This window comes from Scheffersomyces xylosifermentans, assembly GCF_036884685.1.
Source record: "Scheffersomyces xylosifermentans strain CBS 12540 chromosome Unknown RJT20scaffold_1, whole genome shotgun sequence".
NCBI lineage: Eukaryota > Fungi > Ascomycota > Pichiomycetes > Serinales > Debaryomycetaceae > Scheffersomyces > Scheffersomyces xylosifermentans.
In genome coordinates this window covers 1,992,782-2,007,036 of record NW_027042939.1, presented here as the reverse complement: position 1 = coordinate 2,007,036, position 14,255 = coordinate 1,992,782, and the positions used below count along the sequence as shown (strand labels likewise).

The 14,255-nt window shown below is 40.5% G+C and overlaps 4 protein-coding genes across 4 annotated transcripts; 2 read left to right on the top strand and 2 right to left on the bottom strand. All coding sequences in view use genetic code 12, as the record gives it.

Moving 5' to 3' along the window:
* The first annotated feature begins 909 nt into the window (after positions 1-909).
* On the top strand, positions 910-5,114 carry RJT20DRAFT_14656 (uncharacterized protein). The gene has a single exon (XM_064918868.1). It carries the CDS (start codon positions 1,180-1,182, stop codon positions 4,981-4,983), a length of 3,804 nt encoding a protein of 1,267 aa, XP_064777312.1. The 5' UTR covers positions 910-1,179; the 3' UTR covers positions 4,984-5,114.
* A 131-nt stretch (positions 5,115-5,245) lies between these two features.
* On the bottom strand, positions 5,246-6,136 carry RJT20DRAFT_132402 (uncharacterized protein; the record flags this gene model as incomplete). The annotated part of the gene is made up of 1 exon (XM_064918139.1): positions 5,246-6,136. One exon carries the CDS (start codon positions 6,134-6,136, stop codon positions 5,246-5,248), a length of 891 nt encoding a protein of 296 aa, XP_064777311.1.
* Positions 6,137-7,731: 1,595 nt separating this feature from the next.
* On the bottom strand, positions 7,732-9,183 carry SFP1 (zinc-coordinating transcription factor; the record flags this gene model as incomplete). The annotated part of the gene is made up of 1 exon (XM_064918138.1): positions 7,732-9,183. The coding sequence occupies one exon, from the start codon at positions 9,181-9,183 to the stop codon at positions 7,732-7,734; it is 1,452 nt and encodes a 483-aa protein (XP_064777310.1).
* Positions 9,184-12,273: 3,090 nt separating this feature from the next.
* On the top strand, positions 12,274-14,031 carry RJT20DRAFT_132400 (uncharacterized protein; the record flags this gene model as incomplete). Its single annotated transcript, XM_064918137.1, has 1 exon — positions 12,274-14,031. The coding sequence occupies one exon, from the start codon at positions 12,274-12,276 to the stop codon at positions 14,029-14,031; it is 1,758 nt and encodes a 585-aa protein (XP_064777309.1).
* Between the last annotated feature and the right edge of the window lie 224 nt (positions 14,032-14,255).

Sequence of the window (14,255 nt, the reverse complement as noted above, 5' to 3'; positions counted from 1 at the left end):
CTGCTGGCCGACCACTCTGGCCCATCCCCTTACATGGAATGTCCTATTTTGCTCCTAACATACACAAAGCTTTCTGATGCAGCTCCATCGCAAGCTAACAAAAATCCACGGGCAGGACCAACAGCAAACAATAACCACGCTGCTGCAGATAGCAAATATTGGTTGTGTTCCACCAGCAAAGTACCTGATATCGTTGTGTGTGGCACTATTATATAATTTCATTTATTTTTTCCATGGACCTTGGCATTGCTTGAAGGCTTAATGTTTAGGTTGGCTGGAGGCTCTCCATGAATATTATTAGCTTTTTCTGCTCCAAAACACTATTGTTGTTTTCTGGTTCCGTCGGTGGTAGACCTACGCACATCGCAGCATTCCCACATTTCCATATCTCATCTCTTGGATTGCATGCTTACGGGTAGTTGAATTGTTATGCTTATGGTTACTCTTAGCGTCAAACTGGTCGACATATATACATGTGAATCTCTTCTATTATCTATTATCTATTACGAACCCGTATTCCGTCAAAAGTCTGTAGATTTTCTTACCCAGCCCCAGCCAGTGTTTGCCTGTGATATAAATCTTCTGCCGAGCCTTGTGGTACTACTATTCCCGTGTTACCTTACTGGCATCTCCCTCTAGAATAAGAACTGTGTACAGCGGGCCCAAACTGTGCTTAGCTTTAGACGTTGTTTGTAACCAAAAGCCCTGAAGTTGTGGAAACCGTTCCAGTTACCGGTTTTCGTCGTGTTTATTTAATTCCTGGTGTGTCTGTGGTTCTTCTGCAGTTGGTCAAGCTCTCGGTTCTCTCCCCGTGTCCCGTTCCTCATCCCACTCGTTCACTTAGGTTCTGGTTACAGCGGAACTGCTCGTACAACTTCGACTTACGGGCTAATTCCACATACACGCACAGCTACAAGCATACATCGTCGTTCGTTTGTTCGTCAACGGTTCCACATGTTAATTGGCGGTAACTCGAGTTTATAATCAACTACCAGTTCTTGGAGCTTCTTGTTACAACCCAACCTCCCTCACATCACCACCTCCGCCCAATAGACTCCATCCTCAGTCCCACTGCTAGGACAGACCTTCGCTTAACAACACCGTGAATATTGCTCGTCTTGCCATAGGTTACTTTCGCCCATATTCAAACACTAATTGAACCGCTGAAACTACCAAACTATGGCTAAAGTGCTAGCCAAGGCTGCAAACATTCGGAAACGGTCCAAGATATACGAACCCGATGACAAGAAGGAGCTGTACCGAAGTTCGTTCATACGGCCACCAAAGACGACATCTTCGCTCGACCCGAACAGCCCTACTTATATTGGTCCACCCATAGGCGCCAGAAATGCCAATGTAGACGTGGTGGGAGCCGTTCCCAGGTCTACTTCAACCAATAGCATTAGTAGCACCACTTCTACCAACAGTACCAATAGCACCAGCAGTACCAGCTCCAAAGTTAACAACTATCTTAGCATAAATGGCTCTTCAAACAATCCTGGAGGCCATGCTCCTCCAATACTGCCTTCATCACATACTCAGAACCTCAGGTCCTTAAGTACGCCTCCTCCCAGCAACTTCACCCGTGGGTCAGCATCAGCATCACCATCTCTCACTACACTCAATAGCATGACTAACGGAATAGGGTCGCATTCTGCAGAGAGTGATAAGCTTATAAAGGCTTCTTTAAAACAGTACAAGAAGCTAGAAATAGAGCTCAACAAATTCAACTCACGTAAATACAACCATCTGTCATCGACTTCCAATAGTGCAACTCTCAAGGGTAATATACTTAGAACGTCATTGCTTCCATTTTTGAGAACAACCTCGACCTTGGATAAGTACTTCCCCAAGAATTCAAAAATATATAAGAGCTTGACTAGTGTGATAGTGTCGATTCTCATCCGTTGGTGGAGTTCTTTACTCGGCAATCTTACTATTGCCAGCCCCTCTTCGGCTACAAGCTCCCCATCTTCAACCCCAATCTCAGCATCATCAACATCTTCCAGTACTTCTTCACTCAATTCAGTAAATTCCTCGGCATCAGGAACTGCTCCTTTGTTTAGTGCCATTCCAGCCAGCGATCGTAATGCTTACTTAGAATGCATTTCTCGCATTGTGACAAGAGATGAATGGAACTCTGTCGACATGGACATGTACAAAGATTACGAGAGCCTCCTAGTTTCCACACTCGATTATTGTATAGTGAAGATGTCAACTTTGAAGATTATGTCTCTCTCATTCTCGGCATTTACAGGAAAGATATTTGCTTACAGTTTCTTTAAGTTACCCGATGTTAGTAATGCTTTGCTATTCCTTTTAAATGTCAAACAAATCATATATGAGAAGACCCAGAAGTTGCTTGACAAAGATAAGTCCGAAGATGCCGATGAAATTGTACAAATGTTGTATGGAATCTTCCCAGAGCACTTACACTATTTGATCAAGTTCAACGGAATTTCCAACCTCTCCACAAAGGGGCAGAAGATGTATATCAACTGTACTCCTCCGCCTAAACACCCTGTCAATGGAATAAAGGATCCAAATGGGAATTGGGTGAGACGGTGGTGCAATATTGATTCCAATGTATTCAATTCATTTTTCAGACACTACGTTACTATCTTGCAAAACATGACAGCCGATACCTTTGGAGAAAAGGATGCTGCTGTAGTGTTGCGGTACAGTCCTGGGTTCCAGGTCATTTTGAGTCATGTAGTCCACATCTTTCAGATCCTGGTATCGAGAATTTCAACGGGACTGACTGGAAAGAGTCAACCTTCACTGAATATTCTGATGGTGAGCGGCCGCAGTAACCGAAGAGTTCAGAATGGAGGGTCACAGAGAGGTCAAGGCACCAAGTACAACTCTCAAAGTAATGGCCAAAGCAACTCTGGTTCAAAATCTCAAGCAAATGCATCGGTAATTCCTCCACCCCCAATTGCTAACTTCTCCATCAAACAGAGTGATGTATATTACAACTCGATAATCAAGATTTTTAAGACGCTCAGAGATGTTGTTTATTGGCCTAATGAGAATGACTGCATTGTTCCAGCGCTTGTTAAGTACGTAGATCGTGCTCTTATTGCGACTGCCGAAGAGACCAGTGTTTACGACTACACTAGAAACGGGTTGATTCTTACCATCGTGAACGAGTTTATCAACCACGTCCATAGTACAGCTGTTCATTCAACGAAATCACTAATAGATTGGGAATTCTGGCTCAGCTGCAATTATATGATGATTACCAATACAGACCACATCCAGATTTTATTGAAAAACTTAGCATTTTTATTTAATGTTTGGGATATGGTGCCAGAGACTCTCTCGCGTTATGTTTCTCTTAACAAGCCGACAATGAAGGTGGAGCTTCCACGTTACTGTGGCTGGATGTCCGATCTCAATGAAAGTATTAAATACAATTTCATCACTTTCTTGATTTCGAATGAATGCTTCGAGCGATTTGTCACCCACTGGAACCCGATTGTAAGATCATATTACTTGAGATTACTTGTTTGGAGGATTATTGGAATAAATAACTATCAGCTGTCCATCATGATTCAGACAACAAAGAAACTCCAAGAGAAAATTAACAAGTCTTATGAGGTTTTACATGATTACACAGTGAAGAACAGCGGACTTCTCAACTTAAACTTTAAGCCAGACAATCCTTTGGTAAACAGAAAATTCGGTATACTTCCCATAAACGTTAAAGACGACTACTTGTCTATTCATGATGACCACAACCCGGACTTATTGCCTGCTACTCCAATCAAGTCAAGTGAGCTCAGGAAAACACATCCTTACGAAGTGTTCGATGAGGCCATCTATACATGTTCAACTGTAACAGTTCCCCTTTCACCCGATGATTCAATTGACATGGAAGATAGCTCCAAGATGAAGTCTGCTGTGCCAAAGAATAGTTCACTTGTGAACTCTATTGGCAAATTGTTTCGTATCTTGTCCATCGAAGATGAGAACGCAGAAGAACAAGCTTTAGAGGCAGATGGTGCTGGTAGGATGAGTAAGGACGTCAAAGATTCTAGAAAGGAAAGCAAAGGCATAAGATCGGGCCTTGATAAGAAGGGCAATTTAAAAAATTCTGACGACAGAAGCCTTTTTACGAATGGGGACTCAAAAGAGGTTAAGCGGAACAACGTTTCATTTACGTCTTTATCGACAGCCTATTCCTCGCTCAAATCTCGTTCGTCTAGTCCTAGTTCCATGTCATTTAGATCAACGCCAACGTCTGTCACCGAATCGTCAAGCTCCGATTCGGACTCTAATTCCAGTAGTATTCAGACCCTCGATACAAAAGCTTCAAAGAGTACCACTAACACCACGAGAAACAGCAATAGTTACACACAACCACCTGAGTTGGCGAGATTACCTCCTGAAATTGTTCGCCCAATTTACAAGTTTGATATTATTATGGATCATGACCTGATGAACGACAAATATTCGATAGTCAACAACCAAAATAGCAACTTGAGTGAAAGTTGCTTGAGTAGTTTGGATCCCAACATTAGACGTCTGTTGCAACCCTTGCCTGCTCAAACCTCCTATTTCCCTATCTGCCCACGTATACCACTCATTTCTATATTCATTAACTCAGATTCATACAATAACAAATTCCTAATCAATGACGAGGAAGGTCTCTTAATTGAGAACGTCCAGGACAAAGAGGGTGCTGAGAGCAGTATTAGTGAAACTGCCGAGACCAGACAATTATTCCGTTCATTGAGACACAACAGTTCATCTCACAGAGATTTGATTCGCGTCATAAACTTGGGCCGTAGTTTGAACGAGCTCAACTCAATGAACGAAGAGTTCAAGCACTTCTTGAATAGACGCATTGAGATCGATAAATTCAACCAGGAGCCGTCGATGACACAGAATTTGACGGAGTATACCTACTTTAAGAAGATCATCCCATTTTTGTCGGTCGACAGTTCAAACGAGTTGAAGATGTTGAACGCAAACTGATAAAGTTGTACCTCCAACTTTACAAACATATTCTTATCACCACATTTAGACACTCATTTTTTCATTTCCGCACATCATTTTAAGGTATTTATTCTATTTATTATTACATTTGATGGTTTAATCTTGTCAAAAGTTTACCACAGCCACGTTGGCTTCATTATCATTGGTCCGGTTTATTTATAATATACAGCTCATCTTATTCGTTTATGTAGAGCTTGGCCATTCCTTTAGTTTAGGTATGCTCTTATATTTTTGTCATGATTTAAAGACTACGTGTAGGTGACCTGGCTGGCGATGACGGTGTCGGAGAGCCAATTGGAGATGCTGGAACTTCTTCAGTTTCAGACTCCCAGTTGTCGTCGTCGTTGTTGTTGTCATCCTGGGAATACTTTTGTAGAATAATAAAGCTGGTAAGCAGACCAATACTTGCACTGGTTGCCCAAAATATTCCAGTACCTATTATGAGGCAAATATAGTAATGTTTTACCAAATAATATCTAAAACCATTGTATTCGGCTTCAAACTGAACATATGAAACATCATCAAGAATTGTCAATCTTTGGTCCACCTCTACTTTAAAGTGTCCTAATTTCTCCAAAACCTGCTTTCCTGACATGCCAAGTTTGGTTAAGGAAAACTGAATACTCCGGCTCAAGTCAACAAGCACAGGCGATACCCAGAACCTCAAATTGAAAGGAATATACAAATTATTGCTCAGGTAAATGACATTGGGGTCGCAGTCGAGGAAAAAGGTATCATTGAATAGTCTAGTGTTTGTGGTTTGGTCCACGATAGAATACGGCACCTTGTAATTGTTGATGTCGAAGGGAGAGCATACTACCACAAGGTTTAGATTCAAATTATACTTGAGAAGAGTATCGAATTCGTACCTTCTAAGGGCATGCTCCACTAGTGTTGGTTCGCTAACTGTGTGACTCCTTACACCGTGAAACACGAGTGGAATTCTTGGAGACGAGTGTGGTATGAGGGTCTGATAGAAGCGGATGTATGTGAGGATCGACAAGGGGAGAAGCACAGCAAATGTGATAACGAAGGTTAAGAAATAGAACCAGTTACGGGTAATCGCTAGCGGGAGGTAGAAGCCGAGGAATTTGGCGTACTCCAGAAGGCGTTGACGGTGCCGACTGAACATGTGGATTTAATTACTCGTGTATGATGTGGAGTTGCTGTGTAAAAAACAAACGAAGCTCAAGCAATGGAACAAACCCAACAAACGACAAACAACAAACGACAAACAACAAACGACAAACAACAAACAAATAAAACAAGCAAGTTCTAATCAAGTTGTAATCAAAACAACTACAACTACAATGCCAATACCAATACCAATACCAATACCAATACCAACACCAACAGCAATAAGATAGCGATAGGATGCGAAAAGTGTAGCAGAAGACGACTTGTGTCTATATCCAAGACAGACGAAAGACTCTCAACTCGTATACCTAGCAATTGGTCTAGCTGCAAATGGAAGCAACCTAATTGTGTAAATCAATCCATGTGGTTTAGTATGATATGGTAGCATATGCCAATAGTAGGAACAGTTATAGGCAGTCCTTGATTATCACAAGTTCTGTAAATGCCCAATACATAATACACAACCCCACCACCACCTTCCAACAGGTAACATAACATAGAAGTAAGTAAGTGCGAGGCTGTATCCAGGGCTATTTACGATATCAAGCGGGTTTGAGAAAAAGCTGGGATCTTCATCAAGGCGGAGAAAATATATGGAATACTAGGGAATATTAAGGAATGAAATATATGAAATATACCACCAGCAACTGTGAAAAGCACAAGACAAGACATTTACCACCTGCAAATTAAAACTTATGGCTCAGGCAGGGCACACACATGAAAAGTCCGTCTCCAAGTAAATACGGGCCATATACTAACAATGGTCGGGAATTACTATGGGCTCATGAGTCGATAATCTGCCCAAAATCCGTGCCTTAAAAGATTATTGCACAGGACTGGAGCAATACAGCAGCACGCCTTAATGTGATATACATTGGGTATTGTTAGGATCCGTAGATCTTCCATTCAATATGTACTAATAAATAAAGAGGTAGATAACAGGTAAACGATACATAGGGCAGGACAGTCCATATAACTATAGTACAGTGTATAATGGTCCAAAACAAGAGTTACTGTCGATGACACCAATAGAATTGTTCTCTATAAGTGCCACCTAAAAGGAAAAGATACCCGCTAATCAGTATGTAATTGAATTACACCTTTGGCATCTCCGAACTGAAGTAGTATACGGTAATTTAGAACACCTGCTGACCATCAGCAAACCGGTGCATACCGAGATCTAGTAGCGAAGGAAAGTCTAAATCTGGAACTATTCATCTAAAACCGAATTCTATCATTATCTCCAGATGAAATAACCAAGCAAGCAACAGAGACTTTTCCTGGTGACTGTTTTCGTAGCTCTCAATACGTCAAGTCACTGTCAAACTTTTTAGGTTAAAAATTGTAAAGCTTTGCAGCTCACACCGTAAGTGACCCTTCACTCTAACCACAACATACCTTAACCTGAGCATATTATACTTTGACTCGTATTTTCCAAAGTAAAATGTAAAGTATCTATAGTATAAGTACCTACCTTCGAAGTGTAAGTAGTACATCTTAACATAATCACATACACAGCGTAACAATAATAACAATAATAATAATAATATACAATCAGTCCAAACCTCATGGAAATCGACCTTTCAACGTTTAATGGGTTGTGTGCCCTCTGTGGTACTTCAAACCATTGAGATTCTTATATCTCTTTCCACAAACCTCACATCTGTATGGTTTGTCCTTCTCCATTCCAGCACCATCCAAGTAAGGCGTATTAGACTCAGGGTCGATTATAGAGATAGTACCATCTGGGTTCTCTTTCAAGGTTTGACCTTGATGACCATGCGAACGATGGTACTTCAAACCATTCTGATTCTTGTATGTCTTTTCGCAACCAATAACTGGACACTTGAAAGGCTTATGTTCGTCATTTTCCATCACATACAAGTGTCTTGCAGGATCGTCAATGTACATAGAGTCTTCATCTTCTCCCTGCATTGGTGTTGAAGATCTTGGAGGGTTTATATGAGCGGACTGTTGCTGCACATGCTGATGGTGCTGGTTCTGCTGTTGCATATGGTTTTGTTGTTGAAGTTGTTGTTGCTGAAGGTTTTGAAGTTGGTTGGTCGGTATACTAGTAATTCCATTGAGCCCGTTGTTCGCCACATTTCCAAGCTGAGCATTTTGAGAGATGGTCTGTGGCTGAATATTGTAGTGAGAGTTATGAAGGTTCAAGGAAGGATTAGAGATTTGCTGGGGCGGTTGATTCAAATTGTTATTGCCATTAGGAATGTTCAGAAGCTGTTGGTGATGACTGTTGAGGATCTGGTGTGGTGGTTGGTTGTTGTTATTATTTTGTTGTGTTTGGAACTGGTAATTCGTGGTGGTATTGGAGGCGGCATTACCAGTATTGTTGAGGAAAACATCAGTGGTGGATACTGTTTCCATGATGTTGTGCATGTTGTTGAAGTTGTTACGGTTTCTATTGGCGGATAATAAGTGATTACTGTCTGGAGGAGGCGATGGGCTAATGTGTGCCTCTTCATAGTGTCGCAAGAGGTCATGAAGAGTTGGGAGAAGCTCCCCACAACAACTATAGTCCTTACAGTAGTCAGCTTCTAAGTCTGGTAAATATGAAGTCTCTAGTGGCGGCGACATGCTCATCATGACATTGTTAATATTATTAGCATTGGCGTTGTTTGCAGAGGCGTTATTGTTTCCATGGCGGAACAGGCCCCTTCTTGGGTTTATGAGGTTACCGTTATTCTGGTTTGGGTGAAGGTTATTGTTCAGGTTTTGATGGCCGTGCATGTTAGAATAACTGTTGTAGTTGCTGTTCATCATCACTTCATCCTTGAGCCAGGAACCGATGGTTATGGAACCCCACGATACACCACCCATACCCTGAGAATGGGCAATAGACTCACGGCGGAAACGGGAGTTGTTGAAAATGGATTGCCGTTGGTAGGTGATATCTATTGGCTGGAGGATGCTGGAGGAAGAAGTTCCTGAGTTAGTGTTGGAAGCGGACTCTGCTGAGGGGTTTGGGATGTTAATAGCAGGTGAGCCCGACGGCGTGCCATCGAAGATCTTGGTGTTAAACATAGTGGGATTTATAGTGGATTAGATAGCAGATAATAAATCGGTATAGCCCAGTAACCGAATGGTTGTAGATTGTCTATACTTTATGAAAAAAGATTAATGGCGGTTATCACCAGGAACAAAGGCAGTTACTGTGAGTGTAATGGAAGATATCAGCGGGAGTCGGGTGGTACAGACGACGATGCTCTATGATTATTAGTCAGTCGGACCTTGTTCACGATAACTATCGCTGGGGAAGTAGTGGGTAGCAGTGGCGGTATTAGTAATATATATGCTAGCTGACAACAGTAGGGGGCGCTAACGAAGACACCCGAAGCCGAAATAATCTATAGGTTTTACAGCGGCTACAACGACACAGAAGACGGCAGCAACTTCTGATTAGCAGGATAACGGTGGTGCTATGAAAATGGGAATTCACCTACTGCGCTGGTGACGTTCTCGTATAGATAAAGAACGGTGGTCCTTAGATTAAGGGATACTCAGGAGTTTGAAAAAAAGTGATTGTGCTCGCTCACAAGAAACTGTGAGACAGAGTGAGTAGTTAGTATGATAGACTGGGTACCAAGGCAGTGATATGGAGGTGTGCGGCTGCCGATGGGAAATATGTATGAGGATGTCAAGCGATTACGAGCAGGTAGCAATCGACAAAAGACGTTACAGATGATGTGAGGCTACAATTACCGGAGTGGATTGTAGTGATGGGAGGACGAAGTTGTGTCGAGCGAGTTGCCAAAGAAAGTAGTGTCTGAAAAATGCACCGCTGGAAATCACACTAAAAAAAGATAGCCGCCAGGGATGTGTGGTGAGGCGAAAGAGTGGAGAGGACAAGGATAAAACCACTTCTACAGGCTAACGTTAATAGATGCTGGGCAAAATAGGATACATAACGACGAGCACAATCATGATCGACAATGAATACAAATGAATAATGGCCATTAGCCCAGGAGCATTGGGAGCAGGTACTACAGTGTACAGTGCTCTGGTAAGAGAGCGACATTTCAACGAAATAAGCTGCGTAACACAGGTACGGGAAGAGGAATGAGACATTTGCCAGGAAACAAACCAATTAGACAGTGCATGCGACATCTTGAATGTGTCAGACAATATTGTATTATTTATTTTGTAGTCGGTCGTAAGCAGAAGGCCCGAATCTATAATGGCTATTTATGGCTTATGTATTATCTGTTTGTGGGCTCACGGAAGTCAATGAGAAACATATAGCGGTATTAAAAAAAAAATGCCTAGTCAAGTATCCATATGAAAAATACCGGTGACATAGCAGATCCTACCGGCAACCGAATGATTCCATGATGGACTGATTCTCCAGACAGACAAAATAAGGACAAGACATCGCACAGTGAAAAATCACCGGACACGACCTCTGACACTTTTAGACTACCAATATAAACTTCCCGACGATCCATACACTCCAGCATGAAATAGAGTGTCCCAAATAGACCTCATCTCCTAGTACCGTCTTGACTACTTAGCACCAATTGCATGCCCCCAATAAACCTAGCTCTTCTTGTGAAATCAACCGACCCCATTAAACCAGTCCTGCAGACAAAATAAAAAGAAATTGGCTCAACCGACGCAAGTTTCAAGTTAAATTCAGATTATATATCAAAATAACTGGTTTCTATGTACATCCACCCCTGGTAAGTGCCATTATTCAGATGAAATGTGTATGTGGTACTTACTAGGTACTCTATATTTAACTACCTGTGGGATGCTTGTCCGTTAACTAGCGTGACTTCCGTCCCTTTACGTCAATTTTGAGATACGATTTCACGTCATTGCAAGTTTCAAGTGCACAGTCACCATTTTAATCGTTTCTTTTACATATCACAGCGACAAGGAGATTTCCGTTCATTGCAAGGTTAATTGTAATCGATGTGATTTGGCTGTGGATACCTCCCTAAATTAATGCTTAACCAGCGAATATTTAACCATAGCCGTAAATCCGTTTTATTTTTTAGGCAATAGCTCAATTGGGATGTACAACGAAATTACTACGTGGTAATAAATATCACGTGAGTTAAAATTCCGTGAGACTTTTGTGGTATCATTTCCTTACATAAGAAAGTGAACGAGTATAATTTCTGACATTACATATTTGACACAATGAGCCTAATGGGGTTGGAAACAGTTTATCAGCTTCCTAATATGAATGTGTTGCATAGGTACCAGTATATGCATCACATGTCAGAAAGGTAAAGACAATGTAAATGTCTACCACTGGTTACTATTGTTTGAATGGTACACTCAATGTTCGCTTTCCAAAGGAGCTCATGACATAGCATAACTTACAGATCTATGGAACTGCATCTCAAGCAGCAAATAAAGTTAGAGAGAAGAATAATTTCTTAAATAGAGTCAATCAACATCGAAGAGCTACTCATATTGAGCTTCAATATAAGGTAGAATGGTAACTTTCAGGCAAAAATATAGATAAACCAACTCTGAGTAATCTCAATGCTTGAAACAAATACAATCTAGGAAGCCACAAATCAAGTATAAATTTGATGCCTATTGAAGTATGAGAATGCCCTTGCAAGGTGACAAACACTGTATTCTTCTTGGGCTTGCCATTGATTACTTTCTATGAGAAAAAGAGATGGTGTCTCCTAAAAGGCTCATGGGAAATTTGAGTTAACAGGGCTCTACTAACTTGGCATATTCGAATAGGAAAGGTGTAAGAATGAGCCCTAAAAAGCCTTCTTTACGTGTAGGTGCCTCTATCCGGTATTCCTGCAACAGAGAGTAGCTAAGGTACACAATAACTGTTGCTAAGAATACAAAAGGTCTAAACCTGATCGGTTTTGCAATCCCGAGTATTAGAGAGTCATGTGGTATAGCGAGGCCGTAGATCCGATCAGATAAAAATTGCGACATTGCCGATACACGGACCCCAGTCTATACGATTGGAGTGCATAATTTGCAGACACGTTAAAGCTATGCTTTTTGCATACTTTCTGTGTTGTAATACCGGACTATGAATCTAAAATTTTCATGGCTGTCCTATATTATATATATATAATCAGAATCTTCAAAAAGCTGGGAAGAAATGACTACAACTGCTAACCAACAAGAATGCAGTTTCTTGACCTCCCCGTTGAAATCATACAGAGGATCTCCTTGCTGCTAAACCAGCATGAGCTATTCCAATTTGCATACACTTCGAAGGCTTTATATCAGATAGTACAACCAAGGTTTTACTACTGTATAACTGTTGACGCAAGCAAAACGGTGTTTACCAATAAGAAATCCGTCCATTCACAATACTCCAACTTCACAATAGTTCCTAGTTATAGCAACGCCCGTGGAATCCAAGTAAATGCTGTCAATATATCCACATTATATTCGTTAAAACAATTCTTCAAAACTATACTAGAAAAGCCACAATATTGTAGTTTCATTAGGTATTTGTCCTTTCATGAGAAGATCCCAGATATACCAGATGTGGTGTTTTACGGATATTTATCAAAACTAGTTGGACGTTTGACTAATATCAGAAGCTTCCAGTGGTTCAATAACTGCTACAGCTTACCTATCGAATTAATATTAAAGCTTAACTCTTCGTACGGGTTGGTTGAGCTACTGGGTAATATGAATCTAATGAATATGAGGCTGGATCTTTTGTTTTCGTTCAAAGAATTGAAACATCTTCACATCTCCCAATTCGTTGATGCCAACTACTTGAAAGAGTTGGATCTTTCTCAATTTCCATTTTTGGATGAATTGGTATTATCAAAGGGGGCTTGTGGTAACTCTGATTTTCAATTCTACAAAAATAATGATGAAATTGACTATACAAATATAGATTTCCTGGGATATAATGACTGCATTATAAATTTATTTCATGGATATAATTCCAACAAGAAACTCAGATTGAAATCACTTACATTTAAGGACATAGCATTGACGTCTGAAGATGCCAAAATATTGCTTTATAATATTGATTTTTCCGATTTGCGTTCGTTCTCCATCTTGAATTCTGTTGAGTTATTATACGAACAAGTGGACTACCATGATATAAGAAGAAGGAGATTAAGACGTGAGCAATTTTTGTCCTTACTTGCGCCTCATGTTTGCACTGTCAGCAATCTAAACTTGAATTTGTGCAACGAGTTGAACTACAACAATGGCACCATTGGATTCATAAGACTGCAAAAGAATTTGCAATCGTTGAATTTAATTTTGAACTTCAATAAGTATGAAAATCTAGACAGTAACTTACTGAACGTTTTTGCATGTTTGGATAATGGATACACCAACCAGTCGTTGAAGTTTTTCAATTTTGACTTCACGGTGGTGAATTCAGGATTAACGACTCCAGTTTCAGGTCAATTCAACAAACTTAGTCAATTGAAGTATTCATCAGAATCGCTACATCTATTGACAAAGCTCCACAATTTGAACTACTTAAATTTGCCAATTAGTGAAGAGCAGATGAATGTTTTTATGGGAATCCTTCATCAATTGCGTACGTTACAGTGCTTGTCGTTGAACTTTAGTAAGTGTTGTAAGAAGCAGCAGCCGCAACTAAATTCATTAATACACCAAGGGTACTTTGATTATCCCAACATTTGCGTTGAAGTAGACAGACAAGAGCAAGCCTTTAAGTATGCTAATGATTGTCAATCAGCTTCACCAAGATTGAAATGGATGACTTTCGAGTACGGTAATATGACCTGTGGGTTGCAAAATGACCCCAATGGAAAATATATTTACGAGTGTACCAATAAAAAACACAACAAGTTCAGGATTGATCAACCAATAATACATAGAGATGTTGGGGATTTTCCGGTCAACAATATTATAGATGAACTTATAGATTGGACAAATTAAGAAAAGAAGTTTAGAGAACATCAAATAAATGAGAATGAAGAGAGGATTTAAGATGTAGATCATTTGTAATAGTCCTCAATCTGATATCAGTAGTTAGACGGCCCAAGGGCCATGAAACAATCAAATTAGGGTGGAGATGATCTGAATTTCTATTCCAAATGCAAAAGTGTTCTCTTAGACCAGTTTAAACTGAAAATAAACGAATATAATCAGGGTAGATGAGA